Source organism: Rhinoraja longicauda, chromosome 31, assembly GCF_053455715.1.
Source record: "Rhinoraja longicauda isolate Sanriku21f chromosome 31, sRhiLon1.1, whole genome shotgun sequence".
In the NCBI taxonomy this organism is placed as follows: Eukaryota; Metazoa; Chordata; class Chondrichthyes; order Rajiformes; family Arhynchobatidae; genus Rhinoraja; species Rhinoraja longicauda.
Genome location: NC_135983.1, coordinates 15,762,678 through 15,787,607, shown reverse-complemented (window position 1 = coordinate 15,787,607; position 24,930 = coordinate 15,762,678). Strand labels below are relative to the sequence as shown.

Genomic DNA, 24,930 nt, shown 5'->3' with positions numbered 1-24,930 from the left:
TCATTGTTTTGTAGGAAGTTGGCACAATTGATTTGAGACATGGAAAAGTTAAGCTCGCTGCTTTTCTCTGAAGCGGGGAAAACTTCTGTTCCCCAGCGTAGATACCTCTTACTGCAGGAATGAGGAGTAAAAACAGAAAATACTGGAGATATTCTGCATTGGAAGAGCAGAACAGAAATAACATTGTGTGTCAATAACCTTTTGTTAGGACAGAAAAAAAATAGAAATGTTACAGAGAAGAGAGAGGGGCGGGGTGAATGTGCATTCACAGCCCTGACACTAGGCTCTGTCATCCATTGTCTCATGGTCTCCCTCCTATCACAGGGTTCTCCTTTGTTCTTCCCGCCCCTCCCACTCTTTGCAGTTCCAAACATTCCTGCTTTGTAAAACTTTCCCATTTCTGATGGAGGGATATCAATCTGAAATATTCACGTTTAGTTTCTCCTTGGATGCAACCTCTTCTTTTCTCGTTACATATGCATTTTTTTTTTGCTTTTCAATTTAAGAATTGAGACACTGCTTGAATAGCACATAGAAATGGGGTACAGGAGCAAAATAATCTAATGCATAAAGCACTAAAATGCATGTAGGTTAACAGTGCAATTAAAAAGCAAAGAATTAATCAAGAAATAATTAAGAATTAATCAAGTTTCAAAAGGCAAGGGTGTTGAGTTGCATTTGAACAGGACGTTGGCTAGACTGGATTTGAAATGCTGTGTAGCTGTGATCTCTTTTACAATAAGGCAGTGAATTAGGAGCGGCAAGATTTAAAGTAAAGTTATACTATGATTCTTGCTGGAGGTTTCATTAAGTATTGAGCAGGCTACGATACTTCCACAGAGCAAGGTGATAAGAATTAGGTTCTCCAGGTAGAAAAGGGAAATATTTTCCACTCGTGGTACAAGACAATGACTTGGAGATCAATAATTTAATCTAAGGAAATTACTTTAATCAGAAAAAGTAAAAATGTGGAACTTGCTGCCACAAGGAGAGTTTGAATGAATACTACCGAAGAATAATGGAGATTGGGAAGAGAGGAGCATGTGAAGTGAACACGGATGGATTGCAAATCCTTGTGCAGACCAACTGAACTACTGTTTCTATAGGTTCGACTTGATGGTAAATTATGGTGAGTAATGACAACTTTTTTTGAGTTTTTGTGCACCACTGTTGTAGAATGTGGCAGCAATAATTATTTTACTTTTAATTTAGGAAAACTCAACTTCTTTGTCCGTAAATTGGCGAATTAAAAAAGTCACTTATCAAATGTGTACCCTATGAATCTACGTAATGGTTACCTGACGTACAATAGCAGTTGTATCTTTAAATCAATGTGAAGATGTCGTGATAAGATTTGAGTGAGAGCATTTGGTTTGGTTTACCAAAGCACTTACCAAGCAGAAGTGGTGATTCATATGCTGAACAGGAATGCATTAAACAGCAATAATAACATTGACAGATATATCACAATCAAAGGCTGCAATAAAAGAAAGTAATCTGAAATTTATGGAGTTAGCCAGTCCAAGTGTCTTTTAAAAGTTGTTATTGTACCTGGCTCAATTACTTCCTCCGGCAGCTCCTTCCATATACCCACCACATTCTTTTGTGGAAAAGATTGTCTCTCTGGTTCCTATTAAATCTTTCCCCCTCTCACCTTAAACCTATGTCCTCCAGTTTTTAATTCCCCGAGCCTGGGAAAGAGACTGCGCCTTCACCTGATTTATTCCCTTTATGATTTCAGATTCCTCTGTACAATCAGTTTCTTGTAGATGGTAGCCTGTGCTTAATTTTCTAGATGGTAGCCTTAATCTTGTAGATGGTAGCCTTAATCTTGTAGATGGCAGCCTTAATTTTGCAGCTGTGAAATGATTGGGGATGCGCTGCTAAATAATTATTTCAGGTTTAAATGGAATGGCCATTGTGCTAACTTGCTGTGATTGCACATTGGTGCTTAATGTAATATCAATTCATTTTAAAGATGATTATTTCACAGAGATTTTCCTTGAATTATCTGTCTCCATTGTACATCTAGGAACATTTTAGTTTGTGGCTCTCCACTAAGATGCATTCTAGAAAATGGAAAAATAAAATTAGCTTTTTGGAGTTATTTTCAAACGAGGATTTGAACTTGTGTTCTCTTGATTATTAATAGTTGTTTCTGGGTTACACTGTCCGCATGATACCTCTTGAGCACTGTTCAAGTGTTTTGGCAAATGCAATCAAGATTTAATACTAACATAGGCCAATAGATTCATAAAATTGGCATAACAGGGTTGTCACAGCGCAGCGGTAGAGTTGCTGCCTTACAGCGAATCTAGCGCCAGAGACCCGGGTTCGATCCCGACTGATGGTGCTGTCTGTACGGAGTTTATACGTTCTCCCCATGATCTGCGTGGGTTTTCTCCGAGATCTTCAGTTTCCTCCCACACTACAAAGACCTGTGGGTTTGCAGGTTAATTGGCTTGGTAAATGTAAACATTGTCCCCAGTGGGTGTAGGATAGTGTTTATTTTGCGGGGATCGATGGTCGGCGCGGACCCGTTGGGCCGAAGGGCCTGTTTCCGCGCTGTATCTCTAAACTAAACTTTAAATATGCTCAAAATTGTATTTTCACTCTGCAATCACACTTGACATTTTTCTCACCTCATTAACTCTATTGTATACACTTTTAGCATTTGAGCTGGAGCATGAATTAATGTTCGCTTTTTTGGTAGACATATGTAAAAAGAAATAAGAGTTCTTGGAGTCCTGGTGCAGAGATGGCCTGGCAGAACTCTCCAATCGATATTTGGAACAACATGGGCAGAACAACTATCTTGATATTGCTTGAATTCTGAGAAAGGAGAAGCATCATCATATTGCTGCCTTTTTTTAGCATATCCTGACAGGAAGTGGGTATTGGTGATATGCTTGAAAATGATTGGGTCCATTTTAAAACTGAATAGAAACAGGTTGTTTCAGCTCACTTTCTCCGCTTTCTCTGGTTCAATGAAGTCTTCCTGTGCTCACTTCACATGCTGAAGAAGTCTGACTGGAAACATTGCCTATCTGTGTCCTCCCAGAGATGCTGCCTGACTTGCTGAGTTACTCTGGCATTTTGTGTTTTATTCAAGAATCCAGCATCTCCTGTTCTCTTTGTCTCGCATGCACTTCTGTTCCTTCTACTTTGCCTTAACTTAGATGATCGTAATCTAAATTTCATCTAAATGCGCAGTGGCATAGCTGGTCGAGCTGCTGCCTCACGGTGCTAGACCCAGACTGGATCCTGACCTTGGGTGCTGTCTGTGTGGAGTTTGCACATTCTCTCTTTAACAACATGGGTTTCCTCCCGGTGCTCCAGTTTCCTTCCACGCTACAAAGGCGTGGGGGTTTGCAGGGTATTTGTCCTTTACAAATTTGCCCCTAATGTGTAGGAAGTGGATGAGAAAGTGTGATAACATAGAACTAATGTGAACAAATGATTAATGGTTGGCGTGGACTGAAGGGCCTGTTTCCATGCTGTATGTCTAAGCTCCAGACTCTCTCCGAAACGTCACCCATTCCTTCTCTCTTGAGATGCTGCCTGACCTGCTGAGTTACTCCAGCATTTTGTGAATAAATACCTTCGATTTGTACCAGCATCTGCAGTTATTTTCTTACACTATCCACATACCTTAGTTTAGTTTAGAGATACAGTGCAGTCTTGCTGTTTTGAGCAAGAAAGCAACATAGACTTTCAGCAAATCTTGGAATGTAACATCTCAGTTCAGCTGTTATGTCCACTTCTGGACTATATTTTCGGAATAGTATGAAGATCTCAAAATGTGCCCAGAAGATTTACTTGAATCTAACCAGAGGTTAAGGACTTGGATTAAGAAAAAGGAGAATGCTGGATTGTTCTCCTTTGAGCACAGTTAGAGAAGTGGAAATTCTGTAGAATTGCTAAAATGATCAGATATTTTGTTAATAGGTTAGAAGAAGCAATTCATAAAGAAGGGCCAACAACCAGAGGAAATTAAAGGACCTCGGGGGCAACTGTTTCACTCAGATGGTAGTTGGTATCTGGAATGAGCTGTCGGAGGAGGTTATAGAAACAGATACATTTATGACTTTTAAAATACATTTGGATGGATATGTGGATAGGAAACGTTTAGAGGCATATGGGCCAAGTGCACGTAAATGGGAACTTGATTATTTTGGTAGGCAGGGACAAAGTGAGCCTAAGGGCCTGTTTCTGTGTGGTACAGCTCTGTGACAATGATTTTAAGATCCCCATGCATTTTTGCAATTCTCCAGTTTTTGCCAAGTGCATTATCTGGCATTCACTAAAGGAATGACAGATGCAGTTTCATTAGTTTCTCCTGCATGAAAATTAATAAATACTTTGAGGAAATATTTGCAGTGAGAAAGAACAGATGAATGGGGTAAATCTGATATTTCTTTCAGAGCAGCGACATGTCCAATAAACTGAATACAATAGACTGATTCTTTGTATTTCATGCAAAGTTGCTGGTTGGATAAGAAATGACCCAGCCTGAAAATTATTCAGAATTCTACAAAGAGTTAAACTGTGCCAAAGAATCAGAGAGGCAAATGTAACATATCCAGCAGTTTTGATGACAGCATACCAATCATCAAGTTAGGCATCATTCCTTTGCTCTTGGACTGGAGTCGCATCTTCACCAGGTTTATTTTGTTGAAATTAGGTTTTCAAACTGCAATTGTGGGATGAGCACTCTTGTTTGTCAGCTTAGTAACATGATTGCTCAATGATTATGTACTATTCGTTAATCTTTAACAGTTCATATTTTTGAAATAAATAATTGAGTATCTGAATATTCAAGAAAATATTTCTTTAACTTTGTGATGATTCTTAAATATTTCAAATGGGTGAATCTACATTCTTTTACTTAACCATTTGTGCAGTGGGGAAATTTAAAATGTTAACTTGTAAAGGCTTGAATTTTGTACAATGCCTGTTTGCTGCAGATGACTCACACAGATTTGGTAGTTTATAGAAACTGTTTAACTTTAGGAAGCACCTGCTATTATTGCATATGAAGTGACAAAATTGCTTAAAAGGAAGATTTTTTTTTTTTTTGCTGCTGCTGTTTTTCCTGTTCCACTTTTTAACTGTCAGACAGCATGGTAGTGATGGCTCCAAGTACCACAGTGACAGTTATGTCTGAAGGCTTTTCATTGTTTTGCCAAATACAGTGATTGATTTCTGCTGCAGGCCAGTGTCCGTTCAAAACCGATCAAATTGTTCACACTTACTTTGGGTTGGTCACCTGGAACTGACAGGATAACTTTTGTCTTAGCAGTGTAGTGGAGATCTGATTTGGAGAATCTTAGATCTTGTGTGTCAATTTTCAAATGTTATAGCTGTTATAATGTCTGCAGATTAGTCTAAACCTGGCAATGGACAGAAAGGATAGTTATAGACTTCAGGATAACATTGCCAGCATGACAGAAGTATTTCAGAGGCAGTAGGGTGCAGAAGAGATTTATAAGGATGTTACCTGGGCTTTGGTCTTGAGTTGTGGGGAGAGGTTGAAAATGCTGGGACATTTTTCTTTGGAGCTTAGGAGGCCAAGGGGTTACCTTATTGTGTACAAGATCAGGAGGGGCATAAAAATAATTTTGTTTTTTTCCCATGTATGTTTTACTGTTAAGGCATGTTAAATGCTTCAATAATTTTGAAGTTTTATCAAAAACTGAAATTAAGTTTTCTTTCATTCAGAAAAGATTGTTCTGGGCCCATGTTAGGATATCAAATTAAATTGTGAAAGTTGAGGGCTGCTTTTGTCAGACCAGGATATGACAAACAGTGGTGTTTCCCAAGGGCAGATTTATGGTCAGATCGATTTTTATGAATGACCCAGACTTGAATATAGGGACTATGAAGTTAATGAAGATAATGCTAAGCAGAACACATTTGTTCAAGGAACCTGGCAGGTTAGTCAGCATCTGAGAAGGGAAATGGAAAGGTATTGTTTTGGGCCAGGAACCTTCCTCAGACTGATTTGCTCAATATTTTGGCAGCTGCAGTTCCTTGTGTTTCAAAGATAATACTAAAGTTGAAATCGCAGCAATTTACAACAAAGATAGTTGGAACCTAAAGATAATGTAAATTGCCTGGTTATGTAAGCAAAAGGATGGAATTCACCGTGAAGAATGTGAAATGTTTCTCTCAGGGAGAACTAGTATTATATAAAAGGCACAATTTTTATAATGTACATGAATAGTGAGAACTTGATGTCAATGTACATTCTTAAGGATGGTGGTCAAGTTGATAAATTTATTAGGAAAAAATAGTTTTCTTGTATTTATAACTGAAGGAATTGAATTTTAACAGAAAATGGTCAAACTGGGTTTTTTTTGTCAGTCATTGAATTAGGACTGAACTGAAGTGTTATGAACATTTTCTGCTACCACACTTGAAGGATGTGAAGGCATGAGAAAGGTTTGCTTCGGAGGTTTATCATGGTGTTAGTTGGCAGCTTCAGTATTAAAGGAAATCATAGAGTCAGCGAGCTATCAGCACAAAATCAGGCCATTCAGTCCAACTTGTCCATGCCTCCAAGATTCCCCATCTAAGCTAGTCCCATTTGCCTACGTTTGGCCCATTTTCCTCTAAATTTTTCCTATCCATGTACCTGTTCAAATGTCTTTTAAATGTTGTTATAGTATCTGCCTCAACTATTTCCTCTGGTATCTCGTTACATACACCCACCACTCTCAACATTTAAAAAAAAATACCCCTCAGGTTCCTCCTAAATCTTTCCCCACCCTAGTTCTTGATTCCCCGACTCTGGTAAGAAGACCTTGTCCATTCACCCAGTCTAATCCCCCTCATGGTTTTATACACTGCTACACTAGATGAATCTGGCTTAACCGTTACATTGTGAAATCTTTAGAAGCTGAGTGTTACTAGTGATCTGAAACGCTGGCAAAGGAGTAACATGTTTGGAATTAAATTTATTTGCTCCACGTTTAAAATGAATCATTTTTGGAGCTTTGAATATTTCTTAAAATTATGTCGATTGAATTTGTTAAAAGCAGGATAATAGTTTTGGATATTTTAATAATACCTATTTTCCCATTATTTCTGATAGGTCAAGAAAAGACAGGTTAATTTATCTTCTCATTTTGACATAGTGGTTCAATGGTCCTTTATTGTCACGTGTACTGAGGTACAATGAAATTTGATTTACCATACAGTCATACCAAAAAAGCAACAAGATACAAAACGACATAAATTTTTTAACATAAACAGCCACCACAGCAGCGTGAGAATCCCCAGGTCACACAGCATAAGTGGAGACCCACAGCCATCAGTTCAATGTCCGGGCCACACGCGCGCTCGTTCACTGTGATGTGAACAGAGTTGTACCGCCCGCTGTCACTCTCTCCGCAGTCCCTGTCCGCCCGAACGGTCAGAAAGCCGTCCACACTCACAGCAGACTCCAGGGTGTTCTCATGCTGCGATGTCCTCACAAACACCGAGATCACTGCACTCACGGCAATCCCTCCGAGTCCCCACCAGCGCAGGCAGCACGTCCATCTTGCTTTTCGGCGACATCACATTCCCCACTGTGATGGAAAGCAAATAACTTTTACCTTCTTCCTCCTTTTCTCCCGCGGTCGGGGCGATCGAAACACCCGCGGTCGGGGCGATCGAAACACCCGCAGTTGGGGCGATTGAAGCCCCCGTAAGAGAGCGGTTGAGGCTCCTGTGATCGGGGCAGTCGAAGCTCCTGCGTTCGGAGCTCCCGAAGTCGATCCTTAACAGAGGGACCGCCAGCTCCACAATGTTAGACCGCGGTGCGGATGGCAATACGATACGGAAGAGGTCGCATCTCCGTTGAGGGAAGAGATAAAAAAAGTTTCCCCCAACCCCCCCCCTCATCCCCCACATAATACAAAACTAAAGATACACTAAAACGTACAAATAAAACAGACTAAAACCAACAAAAGACGAAAGTGACGAGACATACCGTTGGCAAGGCAGCCACTTACGGCACTACCTGGTTCACTTCCCTGTTTCATAATATATAAGCATTGCAAAAGGTGTTCTAAATGGATCATACCAGAATGAATATCACTTGTTTCAAGCTGATTGGGGTAAGCGCTGCACTATAATGTTGAAGTAAGATGGCCTATGGCAGAATGTAATAAAACAGATGTCCCCTATCCACATTGAGGCAGGGATAGGAAAATGTACATTCACGTTTCCATATAAACCGGGATGCCACAACTTGTGTAAAACTGCTTTAACTCTGACAATAGGACATAAAAGTATAAGCATGCATTCTAAACTTTGATGTTTTAGATGGATATATCGTGGAATTGCAGAATTTTAATTTTAATTATTTACAAGCATTATGGAACTTTTCTCATGCTAAATAATGAATGGAAATATTGGTAGGCAAGAGTTTTAGAACAATTTTCCTGAGGCTTTTAGTGGCTGATTTTTCTTGTTTTTCCAACTTTCCTTGTTCCTCAGACAATTTACCTGATCTTGTTCTTATGTTAATGTCAATCTTGCAAAGTAGCTAATTTTAATAAGATGCATTGGAGTTGCTACATGCAGTTGGCACAAAGGTACCAGTTTGTGTAGAGGCTACACCTTCTGCAAGAATAGGACCTGATAAAGAGAAGGAATGATAGTTTGTATACCCTCAGCTAAAAATCCTAGTAGTGACAGATGTGTTGAGTAAACATCTCGGCAGCGGTTCTGGCTTTTGTTTTTGAGTGCCCAGAAATAAAAGGACATTGAAATGAAAGTTTTCTGACCAGGTCAAATTTCTGACTGCTCCAGATTTTCCTATTTTTAAATTTAATACTTGCGCTTTATATTTCATTAAGACTTGTCATGAGCTTCAAACGATGCCAAATGCAACTCATTGCCATAAAATACAACGTGAAAAGATTAATTGTACATCACTACTCAATTTGGTCGTGAAGTTGAAAGCAGTTCTAATTAAACAAAGGTAATTGTTGGAGCCTTCTCCATGCTCCAGTGGATAAATTTGCCATCTGTGTGACCACACCATACCAGTGTAAATACATTGCAATTCCTTGTGTGTCTGTGTACTGCGAGTGTTCTAATTCACACTGGGGCTGTCGAGGAGGAAATTCAGCCAGAGCTGTCTGCAGGGCATCTGTGCTGGGGGAGCATAGTGTGGCGTGAGGGGGGTGGATTTTCCATGGCTACAGGATCACCAGTTCGATGGAACCTATGCCTTATCATAATTCAATGTGTTTGGAGTGACTCTGGATGTTGCAACTTTTAGGCAGATCGTATCCGTATTAAATGCATGGGATGATGTGAATAGTTTGTCAAGCTTTTCATTGGATTCTGCTCAGTTTTTTTGTGAACCTTTCAACAATAAATGTATTGGGCTCTGTTGACTTGATATAATTTTGTATACCTCACTTAGGTTCTCCCTCAGCTATTCTGCTCCAAGGAATATAAACCCAGTTTCTCCAGCCTTTCATAGCAGTCTGGGACTAATTTCATCACACCGTGGGGATTGATCTACTTTCAAGTGCACTAATACATCTACAATCTTCTTTTTAATAATGTGATCTCAGATTTCACCTCCCCCTAAGTTCTCCCATTTCACTGTCCTTTTCAGTAAATTGAGGTGAGAAGTATTCAATTAAGGCCTCATCTGTGTACTCTGGCTTCACAGATAGTCTGTTTGGTTCCAAGTAGGCCCTATTCTTTCCATGTTAGACTCTTTCCCTGCAGTTACATAAAGCTGCCTGGGGATGAGGGGATTTTCTTTCACCTTGTCTGCCAGTAATATTGCGTGACCTTTCTTCTAACTTATTTTAGGCACCCTCTCCTTTGATTTCTAACAAAGCACACAATATTCCATGTGTGGCCTCACCAACGTTTCATTAATTTGACCAATACTCTCCCCTTCAGTTTCCATCAGTGCATTTTTGTAGACAAAAGATGCCGTTCCACATGTCGTTCTTTGCTGTTGGTGTCTACGGTGGATCATTGTCCTACGAGTTGCTCGACCTGTTTAAGAGTCGACTGCCGAATTTAATTAATACATTTTATGTTTTAAACTTAATTTTTGTTGCAATATTAAATGTTCTTAGGAGGCTTAGGAGGTGAATTTGTAGAAAGAAAGCTTTGAGACTGAGGAAGGGTTTGTGCAGTTCCAAAGGACGTGGCTAGGGTCTCCATCCGGGCCAGTTGCTTTCTGTGGGTTCACTCTCAGGAAGGCCGATCTTTCTCCTACAACAGTGACCGTGGGAGAAGGCACACTCGCTCAAAGCGGGCATAGAATGCATTAAGTACATCAGGAAGGGCTGCACCATCACTGGTGATGCTGCCTGACGTTCCTCCCAAGCTGCCTCTGCCTGATTTTGTATTATTTCAGCCAACCTCAGCTCCAAATCAAGACTTTCATTTTTGGACCATCCCTCACTCTTTATATAATTATTTAAAAACTTTGAGTTTGTGTCACTATCTCAAATGTTTTCCTACCCTCACTTGGCTGATATCTACTGTAAGACTTAGTCCAGTGTTCCCACTTCTGGAGCAAGGATAGGCACATAATAAATCAAAAAGCTCTCATGGGAATACTTTTTTTGATGTAACTTCCACCCCCTTCTGAGCTTTTTGCATTAAAGTAATCCCAGATAGTTTTGGAGAAGTTCAAGTTTCCGACGATAGCAATCCGACTGTCATTGTGGTTTGTCCGTACATTTCAACTCCATTTCCTGACTGAAAGGAGACGTGCAATGTGCCTTCAAAAAAGTGAAAGTAGCTGCAATTGAATTATGAACTTTGAATTATGAAAAAGTTAGTTCTTCATTCTGGTCATCTGAGCTTTTTGAAATTGGATTCAAAATCAATTGAAGAAGCACTTTGGTTTTTGCAATCTGCCATAAGGTTGCACAGCATGGAAATGCTCTTCAGCCCCCCCCCCCTTGTCCATGCTGAGCGAGTTGAGTTGGCAGACTGGGCTAGCAACATTTGCCTTCATTTTGCCTATATCCCACTAAACTCTTTCCATCTATACATCTGTTCAAATATCTTGCAGCCACTGTACATTTTCTTCAGCCTAATGCTATTGTTATTAATTTATTTCAGTTCAGTTGTGAAAGAGCAAAATAATCTTTTAGCAAGGACTTTAATAACATGCAAACATTTTTAGTAAAACATTGCTTGCTGGAAATAATTTGTGGGAAATAGACATTTTTTCTAAAATTGCTATTGATTTATAATTCTGGTTTGTGCAAAAATGGGAGTCTGATCATAATTAAAAGAAGTGTAAACTTGGGCTGCTGGAAACACAGAAGTGAAATAATTTGGTGCAGGTCATGTGCCAGAAATTGGTCCTGAATCATCAAAAAGGGAAATTACAATATTATTTTTCATTTTTTGTATGGACTGTGGTTAGTTGCACAATCATCATCATATCATATCATCATATATATACAGCCGGAAACAGGCCTTTTCGGCCCTCCAAGTCCGTGCCGCCCAGTGATCCCCGTACATTAACACTATCCTACACCCACTAGGGGACATTGATTTTGCACTGTTTTGTTTACCTGGTATTATGGTTATTAATTTATCTCCGGAGATGCTGCTTGATTCACCAAGTTACTCGAGCATTTTGTGTTTTGATCAAGATTCCAGCATCTGCAGTTCCTGTATCTAATTAAATGTTGGTATTAGATGATTTGAATCCTCATGTTTTGTTCTTAATTGTTTACTGTATGTCATGTTACTTGTGAGCAAAGCACCAAGGCAAATTCCTTGTATGTATACATAGTTGGCTAATAAAATATATTCAATTTCTATTCATGTTGCCAAACAGAAAGGAATGGGTATTGCTTCTTTTTTTGGCATCCACATATCCTCTCAGTTTCTCACCCACCCACTCAATACGCATTAGGTGAAATAAAAAGAGAAAAATCCATAACTAAATTATTTTCAATTGTTCAGAAGTGATCTTGTAAGCTTGCTGAATTTCAAACCATTCATTTCATTCTCAGCTGCCTTCTGTTTTTATATTATGATTTCCCAGCAATGTGTCTGAAGCTCTCAGTAGCATCTCCACAATGTTATTCCAATGGTAATTTACCCAATGATAAAAATAAACCTTGATGCACATCTGTTTTCCTCCCTTGCAATTGTGATGGGCAATCCCAGCTAAGCTCTGTTCTATCATCTCAATTCCATCTCCGGCAATCTAATTATCGTGTGCTGTGTCTTTTTATTTTTTTGAGAACTGAATCAGGTAACTCTGTTTATGCCTATTTAATGATCCCAAGCCTGAGATGGGAAGATTTTTTACATTAGCTCAGGGCTCTTATATATATCTGAAGTTAACGAGAATGAGAAGTGAAGCAGAACACTTTGAAGCAGAACATCCTGAGAAGCCTTGACAGGATAAATACAGTGTGAAAGCTTCCCCTGGTGAGGGAATATAGAACTAAAAAAGATAAGTAAAATGCGTATCGTCCAGCTGAAATCAAAGCGTTGTTATGTAATGCAACATTACCATAATTGTTTTCCTAATATTAGGAAAGCTAAATAACTTGTACATGTTTTCTGTTGATTTTTCAACTTGTTCTTAAAGGACTATTCCACTTGTCCTCGTTCTCTATTCTGACCATCATGCTCCGTCACTGAAGCAGCGACTCGCATACTTCCAGTTTAATGTACTGAATGACATACGGTGTTCATGATGATTTCTCCCTATCACTGGAAAAGCAGATACTTGTTAGGTGACAACTGTGCGGCACAGTGGCGCACCAATAGAGTTGCTGCCTTACAGCGAATGCAGCGCCGTCAGAGACTCGGGTTTGATCTTGACTACAGGCTCCGTCTGTACGGAGTTTGTACGTTCTCCCCGTGACCTGCGTGGGTTTTCTCCGAGATCTTCGGTTTCCTCCCACACTCCAAAGACGTACAGGTTGTAAATGTAAAAATTGTCCCTAGTGTGTGTAGGATAGTGTTAATGTGCGGGGATCGCTGGGCGGCACGGACTCGGTGGGCCGAAGGGCCTGTTTCCGCGCTGTATCTCTAAATCTAAAAATCTAAACTGTGTTCATTTGTTCATTTTGCAAGTTGACCCTTGTATTTGCAGTTCCTGACACTTCAATCCTCCACCTCAGCCCAACGTTCTGATACTATTCCAACAGATCCTAGGTATGCTTGAGGAACACCATCTCATATCCTGGATAAGACGTTGATGCCGTCAAGACCCTGCATTGAATCAACAACTTCAGTTCAGTTCAATTCAATTCAGTTTCGATTATTGTCACCTCTACCGAGGTACAGTGAAAGGCTTTTAACCAGCCATTACAGTTTGTGTCGGAACTGGCAGTATTGATGAGTGCACATCAGTGTAGAGTTACTACCTCACAGAGACAATATTGATGAGTGCACACAAGGGTCGAGTTACTGCCTCACAGCGACAGATGCCCGAGTTCGATCCTGGCTACAGGTGCTGTCTGTGTGGAATTTGCACATCCTCCCTGTGACCACGTGGATTTTCTCTGGGTGCTCCAGTTTCCTCCCCACATTCCAAAGACGAGGTTAGTTGGCTTCTGTAAATTGTCCCCAATAGGATAGAACTAATGTGTGGGTGACTGCTGGTTGGCGTGGACTCGGTGGGCCGAAGGGCCTGTTTCTATGCTGTATCTCTAAACTAAACGTACAACCCATTGGCATGAACAAATATTTTCCAATTTCAAGTAATCTCCTCCCCCTCAGCGGTGTACATATTTGGCTCCTACTATCTCCCACCACGCCAGTTTCCCAGCTCCTTTCCCCTCTTCTCTACACTGCTCCTGTTCCCGAGTCACACTTTTTGTCCCCCCTTTCTTCTTCCTTTCTCACCCTCTCCACCCTGTCCCTTCCACCCACATTGTTCCCTCCGCCTTTGCATGTAATTCCTCCTCTTTCCTTATGCCACTCTTTTATCTCCTTTTCTTCTCTAGTCTTTGTCACTTACTCCACCAATCATTTCCCCCTCGCACGTATCCACCTATCACTTGCCAGTCTTTATCCCTATCTCTCTTTCAGCTTTATCCCCCTGCTACTCAATGGTCATCTATCCATTTTCTCTACAAATGCTCCCTGACCCCCCTCCAGCACTTAGTGTTTTGCTTGAATCCAGAGGTGCTGTGTTATGAGGGCCTATGCTCTGGAGAGATGCATCACCAGGTTAATTGGTGAGGATGAAGTCAGTCTGAAGAAGGGTCTCGACCCAAAACGTCACCCATTCCTTCTCTCCTGAGATGCTGCCTGACCCGCTGAGTTACTCCAGCATTTTGTGATACCTTCGATGAAGTTGGGTAAGATTCCTTTGTGTTGGTTGCTCACCATCTGCTACAAACCTTCCCCGACACCCTTCAGGACATGGTCTGTACAGTACAAGCCATCCTTGGTGCTAGATTTTTCATGTCCTCCGCCCAGAAAGCATTTTTAGTCCATGCTATTTTCAACGTTTCTTCTTGGTGTTGTTCAGCGTGAAGAAGCACTAATCAGCTGAGGAAGGACAATGGATGGTATTTGGCATGAAATTTCCTTGGCTATATTTGCACTGGTGTCTTGAGATTTAATGGAGTCTGTATGGACAAGTTGGGCCTGTTTCCATGCTCGATGCTTCACACTTGGTTCACAGACTAACCTGAGAAAGGCTGGAATGTATTAAGCAATATTTGAGAAATCATTCATTTAATTAACAACAACACTGATCCATGGTGTGATGTTGCTACATCACATTTTATGAACCTGGAATGCAGTTCTGGATATTAATTCTACGTCGGGAGAGATGGACCAGGACAGCCATTGTCTCATTTACATGGGGGAGGGAACACAAGTGAGATTGTGAGGTGGAGGAACGCAGGGGGTCATGCAGCACCTATGGAGGAATGAACAGACGATGTTTGGCTTGGGATCCTTTAGATCAGAAACGTCATTTGCAAATTCCTGTCACAGATTCTGTCTCATCTGCTGAGTTCCTCCAGCACTTAGTGTTTTGCTCAAGGTTCTAGCATCTGCAGTATTGTGTCGGAGATCGGTGAAAATCATCAGACATTCTGGGAAGTAGAAACAAAAGCTGGGAATACTTTTCATCTGGTCATTGATCTTAACTCTGCCTCTCCCTCCAGAGATACTGCCTCACCTGCTCAGTGTTTCCAGCATTTTGTGTGTTATTAATTTAAGATTTCTATCCTGCGCAGTCCGTTGTATTTCAAAGGCTTCTCTGAAGCTGGAAATCCAAAGTAGAAGAGAATGAAGCATTTCAAACTGAGTTGTTAACGTGAGATCATTTGAGGCAATTATTTGCCACCATCAGCAGAAAAGGATCATGAAAATTACGCTTATTGTTACAGCTTTAAAAAGAAGCAAATTGAATTAGTTTCTTTATTTTAACAAGATGAAAACAATACTGTATTGTTTAATGGATAGAGAATCTAGAATATATTAGTTTTTGATTATGTTACCATTTGGAATGAAACCAGAAATAGAGATTTGGCTTGCTACAGTATTTGAATTATAGAAAGAAGCAGCATGGAAACAGGGTCTTTGACCACTCAACCCACACTGACCATCAACCACCCATTTACACTCATCCTGTTTGTCCCATTTTTAAAATTCTCATCAACTCTCAACCTCCAGATTCTGCCACTCCAGTGCACCAGGGGTCATTTACAGAGGCTAATTAACCTACCGGTCCACACTGGAATGTGATGGGAAAACCAGAGCACCCGGAGGGAATTCAAGAGATCTTGACCCATAAGACTTAGGTGCAGAATTAGGCTTTCAGCCCGAGTCTATTCTGCCATTCAATCACGGCTGATCTATCTTTCCCTCCCAACCCCATTCTCCTGCCTTCACCCCCTTACTAATCAATAACCTATCCAATACCCAATGTCTTGGCCTCCACAGCCATCTGTGGCAATGAATTCCACAGATTCACCACCCTCTAGCTAAAGAAATTCATCCTCGTCTCCATTCTAAAGGCATGTCCTTTTATTCTGAGACTGTGCCCTAGGGTTCTAGACTCTTCCATTACTGGAAACATCCTTTCCACTCCCTCTAGGCCTTTCATTACCCAATAGATTTAAATGAGATCCACCCTCATCCTTCTAAGCTCCAGTGAATACAGGCCCAGAGCCAACAAATTCTTCTCGTACATTAACCCAATCATCCCCGGTATCATTCTTGTAAACCTCCTCTTGATCCTTTCCTGCCTGAAGGAAAACGTGCAAACTCCACACAGACAGCACTCTAGGTCAAGATTGAACCTAGTTCTCTGGTGCTGTGAGGCAAATGCTCCACCAGCTGAGCCACTGTGCCACCCTGGACATGCGTATACCATCTAGCATACTATCGTCCATGCTGACCAAGATGCCCCATCTAAGCTACTCCCATTTGGCCCACATCTGTCTAAACCTTTCCTCTCCATGTCCCTGTCCGAAGGTCCTTTACATGTTGTTATTGTACCTGCCTCAATTACTTCCTCTGGCAGTGCGTTCTATATACCCACCAATTATGGATATATTTGCACTATTTTCTCAGTTGCAGAACCCAAATCTAAATTCAGATTACTGCAGAACAAAGTGAATCAGAGAAGGTGCCTGGCATGAATTTGGTTTCATTTTGCTCAATTGTAAATCTAGCGTAATATCAAATTTAGGCACGGGGATCCAGATTCAGGAACAACTTCTTCCCAACAACCATCAGGCTATTAAACATTACGAACTCCAGCTAAACTACGAACTGCCATGGTTGCACTAGGGACTTCGGGTTGTGTTTGTTTTTGCACTCTTGGGTCTTATTTATTGAAAGTATTTTTGTTTATTATATTTATCGAATACTGTGTTTATTGACCTGGTGTGCTGCTCAGAGTAAGAATTCCATTGTTTTGTTTCAGTACATATGACAATAAAACACTCTTGACTCTTAATGCCGGTTTATAAAAAAAACACAGAGGCAGCATCTGTTGAGAAACGAGGTTTGGCGATGTCTCAGATTAGAACCCTTCTTCAGACTGATTGTAGTAGAGGGAAGGATGCCAGAAGAGAGGTGGGTGTTGGATAAAGCCAGGCAGATGATAGATGGATGCAGGTGAGGGGGAGTTGATAGGTGGGTCCAGGCAACCTGCCAGGATTTGTCCCACCCCCGTCTGTTCCAGCTTTCGCTCCCCTACTACAAACATCAGTCTGGAGAATGGACCCGACCTGAAATAGCACCTATCCATATTCTTCAGAGGTGACCCACTTGTATGTTTTACTCCAGCACTTGTATGTTTTTTTTGTGATATCAAATTTATTTTGCAAAGTGATTAAGAAGTCTGTAGACATCACTATTTCTAAGCCAGCCTGACTACACTTAATGTGTTCAGAGTGCAGTTTCCTTTCCCGTATCTTGTGTCTCGAGCATGTAAATATTGAACTCTTTGGACAATGTGCATGGCTGGATGTGTGCATGTATGAAAGAGTTGTTTACAAAACAGGACACTTTAGGAGCTTGCCAGGAAATCAGGGTTGTAAACAGGGTTCCTCTGCTTGGCTGCAATCCAGAAAACATACCATGGCTCCTCTACCATATTTGAAGATAATAATTTGTAGTCGGCTGAAGGTTTGCTGTGACTCGAGTCGACTACATGCATCATTCCTTTGCAATGTCATGGCTGAAATTATCATACCATGTCTAAAAATGGAATTAACACCCCCTTAATCACTCTTGGTATTTGTTTCTGTACTATAATTTTAAAATCTCTGCAGAAAACAATTTAATTCTATGATCAACTTTGGAGAATTTTTATTTATTGTTGGAAGTATATGCAAGCTAAAAGGTTTTGCCTGACTTCCACTTGCTGGAATAATTTAATGTTGGTCTCTGTTCACACAGAAGAGGCTGCTCAACCCAGTGTATTTGTACACATTTGTAGAAAGAATTAGCCCCATTTCCCTACTTTTTTCACATTGTCGAAGAAAAAGTACACTCCAGTAATAAGTCTTCATTTTGAAGAAGAATGCATTCGGAAAGTTAAATTTGCATTTCTTTTCTCATAAAATTATTTATTGGATATAATTTGTTTCAGTATTACTGCCAACTGTCCTATGACGTTTATGAAATGCATGTTTAAAAAAAGCAATTTTATTTTTAGTAATGTGGATTACTGAGATCTACAAGTTAAATCTTCTTGTCTCACTGACGAATTAAACTTTCATTTTATCTTAATTAAAGATTGCTATAATTTCATGCCTTATTACATGTTCGATAATATTCCCTGGGGAAGAAAGCATCATTTTATAGGATTTTAACGTTCTTAATTATTATTTTGAAATTCATCTTCTTCAATTTAATAAATCCCTGTCCTTGCTGCAAGTAATTATTCAACATATTTTCCCTTCTTTATTAATAAAGTGCCCATTTCAGTTTAAAAGAAGCTCTCGAAGATAGACACTAAAAGCTGGAGTAACTCAGCAGGACAGGCAGCATCTCTGGAGAGAAGGAATGGGTGACATCCCGGGTCTAGACCCTTCTTCAGACTGGTTAGGGATGAGAGAAACGAGAGATATAGATGGTGATGTGGAGAGATAAACTTGACTTGACGAATGAAAGATATGCAAAAAAGGATCAAGGAAACAGGCCATTGTAAGCTGTTTGTAGGGTGAAAATGAGAAGCTAGTGCGACTTGGGTGGGGCAGGGATAGAGAGAGAGAGAGAGAGAATGCCGGGGCTACCTGAAGTGAGAGAAATCAATTTTCGAAGTGGATCAGATGACGAAGTCCATGAGTTCTGCACGGGTGCAGGAGGTAGCTAAGAGCAAGAGAAGCTCTCATTGTTTCTGGCAATATTGTAATCTTTCAATAGACAATAGGTGCATGAGTAGGCTATTCGGCCCTTCGAGCCAGCACCACCATTCAATGTGATCATGGCTGATCATTCTCAATCAGTACCCCGTTCCTGCCTTCTCCCCTTGCCCCGTGACTCCACTATCCTTAAGAGCTCTATCTAGCTCTCTCTTGAACGCATTCAGAGAATTGGCCTCCACTGCCTTCTGAGGCAGAGAATTCCACAGATTTACAACTCTCTTTCTGAAAAGGTTTTTCCTCATCTCCGTTCTAAAATAGTAAAATGTAAGAGTAAAATATAACTCACTTTGAAGAAGGGGTACTGGACCAAAGCATGTTGACTTGGAAATCTTCTCTGTAATCCTTCCCTATCCATGTACCTGTCCAAATGTCTTTCAATTGTTTTTATTGTACCTCCCTCAACAATTTCCTCTGACACCTGATCCATGTACCCACCACCCTTTGTGTGAAAAAGATTTCCCCTCAGTTTCCGGTTAAATCTTTCCCCTCTCACCTTAAACCTATGCCCCCTAGTTCTTGATTTGCCTTCCCTGGGGAAAAAGACATCTGTGCTTTCATCCCAGAGAGTCATTTTCGTGTTGTGTTGTTTTCTTTGTCGTGTTGGCTTGTGAGACCCAGATAAGTGGGGTAAGGTCCAAAGAATTGTGGAAGGACGTCAGAGAAGATGAGTTTAAAGAAGCAGATGAGTTTAAAGAAGCAGATTGGAAGGAAGATAAGAAAGCTGCTGGAGAATATTGGAGGAAAGATTCTTCAAAACAGGGCAGGTGTTCACTCAAGCATCCTTGAGTCATAATGACAGTAAAAATCATCGCTCCCAATTTAAGTCACTAACTTTATTTTTGCAAAACTAATTTCTTTTACATTTTGTGTAAATGGCTTATTATTCTGCTACATTTTACTGGCACCTGGGGCATGAAACAATTGGCTTGTTTTTCCCAGTGGATGTGTGTTGAGAGCTCATCTGAAGTTCATTGTCAGATGTTGAACAGTGTACTGCGGATAGTTTGTGAGTGGTCAGCAGAAAAGGATGGTTTGGATGATGGATTAGCGCATACTTTTTTTTTTTTTAAAGTAGGAAAATTCTGACCTTTAGTTTTGAGATTGGAATTTTGAAATGGTTTTAAAATCTGAAATTATTTTACAATTCCTTCTGTGCAGTTATTGTTGTGATTTTTTTTCTGTGCGTGATAGCTACACAGCTGTTGGTGCTTTTTATTTCCTTGAATAAATAAACGAGAATTCCCTCAGGTTGTGACGTTACCATGCACTGGGAATGTGACACTTGGAACATTCTTGTGGATTGAAGATTTTATATTGCACTTTAAAAACCTAGATGGATCACAGATATTAACTCTCAAATATGGACCAACTGAGGTGATTTTATTGTTGTTGTTGCTGATCCTGTTAAGTAATTCCTGCATTAATAAATATAGTTATTTTGTATCTGTCTATGTTAGCCGAAGATAGACACAAAAAGCTGGAGTAACTCAGCGGGAAGTCCAGAACAAGGGGTCACAGTTTAAGGATAAGGGGGAAGTCTTTTAGGACCGAGATGAGAACGTTTTTTTTCACACAGAGAGTGGTGAATCTGTGGAATTCTCTGCCACAGAAGGTAGTTGAGGCCAGTTCATTGGCTATATTTAAGAGGGAGTTAGATGTGGTCCTTGTGGCTAAAGGGATCAGGGGGTATGGAGAGAAGGCAGGTACGGGATACTGAGTTGGATGATCAGCCATGATCATATTGAATGGCGGTGCAGGCTCGAAGGGCTGAATGGCCTACTCCTGCACCTATTTTCTATGTCTGTCTATATCTCAGACTGAAGAAGGGTCTCGACCCAAAACGTCATCCATTCCTTCTCTCCAGGGATGCTGCCTGTCCCGCTGAGTTACTCCAGCATTTTGTGCCTATCTTCGAATAAACCATCATCTGCCGTTCTTTCCTACACATTTTATATGTTAACTTTTATTTTCATTGGGCATTAATACGTAACTTTGTGCATGCCGTGACACAACCCTTGAGTTTTATGGAATGGTAGGCTTGGAGTGCTCACTGCGTAGCTGTCCAATGGGGAAGATTAATAACACTGTGAGAGAATAAATGTATCGAGTAACAGAGTAATTTTAATAGTGGTTGAACACCTCAACCAAGGACAAGTGAATTCATCTGTGGAAAAAGACATGGCAATAACTGATGAATTAGTCAGAATAGGGGCCCCGACCCGAAAGGTCATCTGTCCATTTCCTCTGTGAATGCTTCACTTGCTGAGTTCTTCCAGCGCTTTGTCTTTTGCTCACCATGACAATGTGCATTTATTAAGAATTGGGTTGTCAGATCACGATCGCAGTGCTCCAATTCCACCTGCAAGCTTCCCAGTTAATGTAGCAACCCCTGTCCATGCAGGCAAGATCTAGACATTGGCGCTTGGAGTAATAAGTGAGCAAGTGATTGTCACTCCCGCTCAACACAAGTGCCAGGCAAGGACCATCCTGGAGAGTCCAACCACATCCCATTGGCATTGAGGCATTACCACTGCAACTATCCGGGGAGCCAGTGACCGAAATCTATCTACCCCCACTTCACGAACACAGTGGCACCAATAACAGACCTGTGGCAAAGTGATCTGTGTCGTCACTTGCATTATTCCCCAAATCTCTCAACCAATCACACTCTGCAAGCCAGAGGTGAACGAGGGCACACTATACTCCCCTCTGCAATTTGCTTTGAACACAGCTTCAATAACACAAGAAGCTCTATGTTGTTCACAGTACTGCAATGTGTTTGGGGGCACAGTGGTGCAACTGGCCAGAGCTGCTGCCTCAGCACCGGAGACCCGGGTTCGATCCTGACCTCGGGTGCTGTCTGTGTGGAGTTTGCACGTTCTCTCTGTGAACGCGTGGGTTTCTTCCAGGTGCTCCAGTTTCCTCCCGCATCCCAAAGACATGCAGGTGTGTAGGCTAATTGGCCTCTGTATTTTGCCGCTGCTGTTGAGGGAGTGGATGAGAAAATGGGATAACATAGAGCTAGTGTGAACAGATGATTGGCGCTGACTCGGTGGCCTGAAGGACGTGTTTCCATGCTGTATCTCTAAACTAAACTAAACGATCTCACCCAGGACCTTAAACAAGAAGCACAGCAACCACCCACCAAAGCTTCTCTGATAACATCTAAAGTTACACTTCTCATGGTCAAAAGGATGAGTTTTAATATTGGTCAACTATCTCATTGTAGTACTAAATTCCTAACATTAATTCCAACAGTATGACGAGGCAGAATGATGTTAACTGAGTCAGCATGATCTTGAACTGTGCAGGATAAAATATGCACCCAGATCACTCATAATGAGGATGATTCAGAACTATTTAGACACGATAGTGGCATTTAACAGGCATTTAGATGGGCACATGGGAAGGCAGAGAATGGAGAGAGATTGATCATGTGCAGGCAGGTGAGATTCAGTTTAACTTGGAATTATGGTCGGACATTGTGGGCCAAAGGGCCTGGTCCTGTGCAGGACTGGTCTATGCTCTCCGTACTCCATCTCCATTCCTGACTGGATGTGGCAGCAGGGTTGTGCATTGATCTGTTAGTTGTACAATTCCTTAGATCACTCTGTTTTGTTCTGTCATTTGGTTTGCTTGTATATATCCCTGTGTTGCAGCTTCGCTGATTGTTACCTTGTTTTTGAATCCTGCTGTTTGTTACTTGCGGCTTATGTTGTTATTTGCAAGTTCAAAGTACATCAAAGCACTTGACTGGGAAGTTTATTGGTTACATAATTTGTCGCTGAGTGTGTCGAAGTCCAAGTTGCGACACAACTCCTCTGCATCTTTGTGCAGGAAGAAACTGCAGGTGTTGTCAATACTGAAGATTGACACAAAGTGCTGGAGTAACTCAGCTGATTGGCAGCGTCTCTGGAGAAAACGTAGAGGTGATTTTTCAGACTCAAAACATCACCTATAGCTTTTCTCCAGAGATGCTACCTGACCTGCAGAGTTACTCCAGCATTTTGTGTATCCACTAACTATTTTGTTGCTTGTTACTTTAAATTCACTTTTATGATAGGGCAAAAGACATAAAGAAAATTATTTCTATCTATTAATTTCACAGCAAATCAGTTAAAAAAACAAATTATCACATCATGATTTTCGGCTTTTTTGAATTGTAAAACCAGCATTCCCCAAATCATTTAACAAAACATGCACAAGAGCATTGAACTAAATTCTAAAAAAAAATCAAACACATTAAATACGTGGTCCTTTTGCAGCCATTCTACTCTAAGGAATGCAATAGAAACTCATAAAAAATCTGCACAGGCGAACTCCCTAAGCCTAATTTGGTGTAGCTCTACCTCCCAATCCCTCCCTCCCTCCCCCGCTCCTTCATGGATCTAACTTGTAGCCAAGATCAGAGCATTTTTGAGAAAAGCAGAGAGCTGAGAGCAGCTTTGCTACTTTTTGAGCAAGGGTCAAGAGTACTGACAAGGGTAGAACCTCTCCCACAACCAAAGGAAGTCACAAGAGTTAGTGGCTTGGCTGACATTTCATGGCTGCCCTCAATTTACTGCAAATGACATTCATGCGTTTGATTGCACTCCAGACTGAGTTTTGCACTCGTATGGTTACAAAGTATTGAGGTTATTCATTTATTGTATTATTATATTATTTGTGATTGTGTTTATGAGCCTGTCAAGCTACGGCCTGATGCCGCTGGTACATATGACATTTAAACACTAGTCTATCGACTACAGACACAAAATGCTGGAGTAACTCACCGGGACAGGCACCATCTCTGGAGAGAAGGAATGGGTGACGTTTCGAGTCAAGACTCGTCTTCAGACTGATGTCAGGGGCGTGAGCGGTACATAGATAAGGAAGTGTATAGATAAAGAAGTATAAGGTGTGAAAACAGGACCAAGGGAATGGAGATCAAAGAATAATGTAGAATAGGCCATTGTTAGTTGGGAGAAGGTTACAACAAAGCAAACAGAGATAAAATGTAGTTGGAGATGGTAAGACTGGTCGGAGAACTGGGAAGGGAAAGGGGATGGAGAGAGAGAGAGAGAGGGAAAGCAAGGGCTACTTGAAGTTAGAGAAGTCAATGTTCATACCGCTGGGGTGTAAGCTGCCCATGTGAAATATGAGGTGCTGTTCCTCCTTTTTGCGCTGGGCCTCACTCTGACAATGGAGAAGCCCTAGGACAAAAAAGGTAAGGGTGGGAATGGGAGCCGGCGTTCAAGTGTTCAGTAACCAGGAGATCAGGTAGGTTTAGGCGGACTGAGCGGACGTGTTCAGCGATACGTTCGCCGAGCCTGAGTCTATCGACTCTTGGCCCTCCAGTCTCGTCTGTGAATAATGCACATTCAATGGTGAATACTTTAGAGTGAAGGACCCATTATCAGCATTATTTAATCTAGTTATTAACTACTTGAAAGTGCGTTGTAGTTAACTTCTCTTTCATCATTCTTTGGTGTTGCAAGTTTATGAGGAATTTTAATGCAAATACTGAAGTTATGAAGGGTTTGTAACATGAGGATGTTTCTGCCCAAGGCATCTGGAAAGAAATCATACTTGAACCTTAATGATGGCGAATGTTTAACATGCCTGTGCGTCTATAAGGAAGCCGTCGCTGAAATCTGCCAACTGCCGCAGGCCTGACTCCTGTCTCGGAGCAGATGAAAGACCACATTGCCAGTGGCTGTTTTAGAGATTTGGACTAGAACTTTAGCTCTGATCAGACCAGAAATTGAGATGTGAACAGCATGTCATAGATCATGGAGACTCGAGCAACTGCAGATGCTGGAACCTTGAGGCAAAGCACAAAGTGCTGGTGTAACAGTGGGTCGGGCAGCATTTGTGGAGGGAATGGACAGAAGATGTTTCGGGCTGGGACCCTTCTTCAGACCGATGGCGGGATTCTTATCAGAGGAAATAAAAAATCGAGCAGACTAAGACAAACCAGTGCTTTGTGGAAACCAGTGAGGATGAAATATGTGAAATAGTTACATTTGACACCAGGTTATTCCAAAGCTCTTGTCAGTCTACAAATTGAATATCAGCATTAGTATCATAAAAT

General features: G+C 41.0%; 1 protein-coding gene across 13 annotated transcripts in view; it reads left to right on the top strand.

Annotated features, from left to right (window-relative positions):
* The window catches only part of fnbp1b (formin binding protein 1b), a 145,784-nt gene that overhangs the window by 8,980 nt on the left and 111,874 nt on the right, over nucleotides 1–24,930 (top strand). The window contains exon 1 of one of the 13 annotated variants that reach the window (XM_078426190.1): nucleotides 419–1,129. The exons of 11 other annotated variants lie outside the window; for them this stretch is intronic. In XM_078426190.1, coding sequence (XP_078282316.1) covers nucleotides 1,127–1,129 — 3 coding nt within the window. In that variant the 5' untranslated portion in view covers nucleotides 419–1,126. Of the gene's footprint in view, nucleotides 1–418; nucleotides 1,130–4,585; nucleotides 4,665–24,930 lie in introns of those variants that run through there. One more of the 13 variants, XM_078426199.1, reaches the window with a different exon arrangement.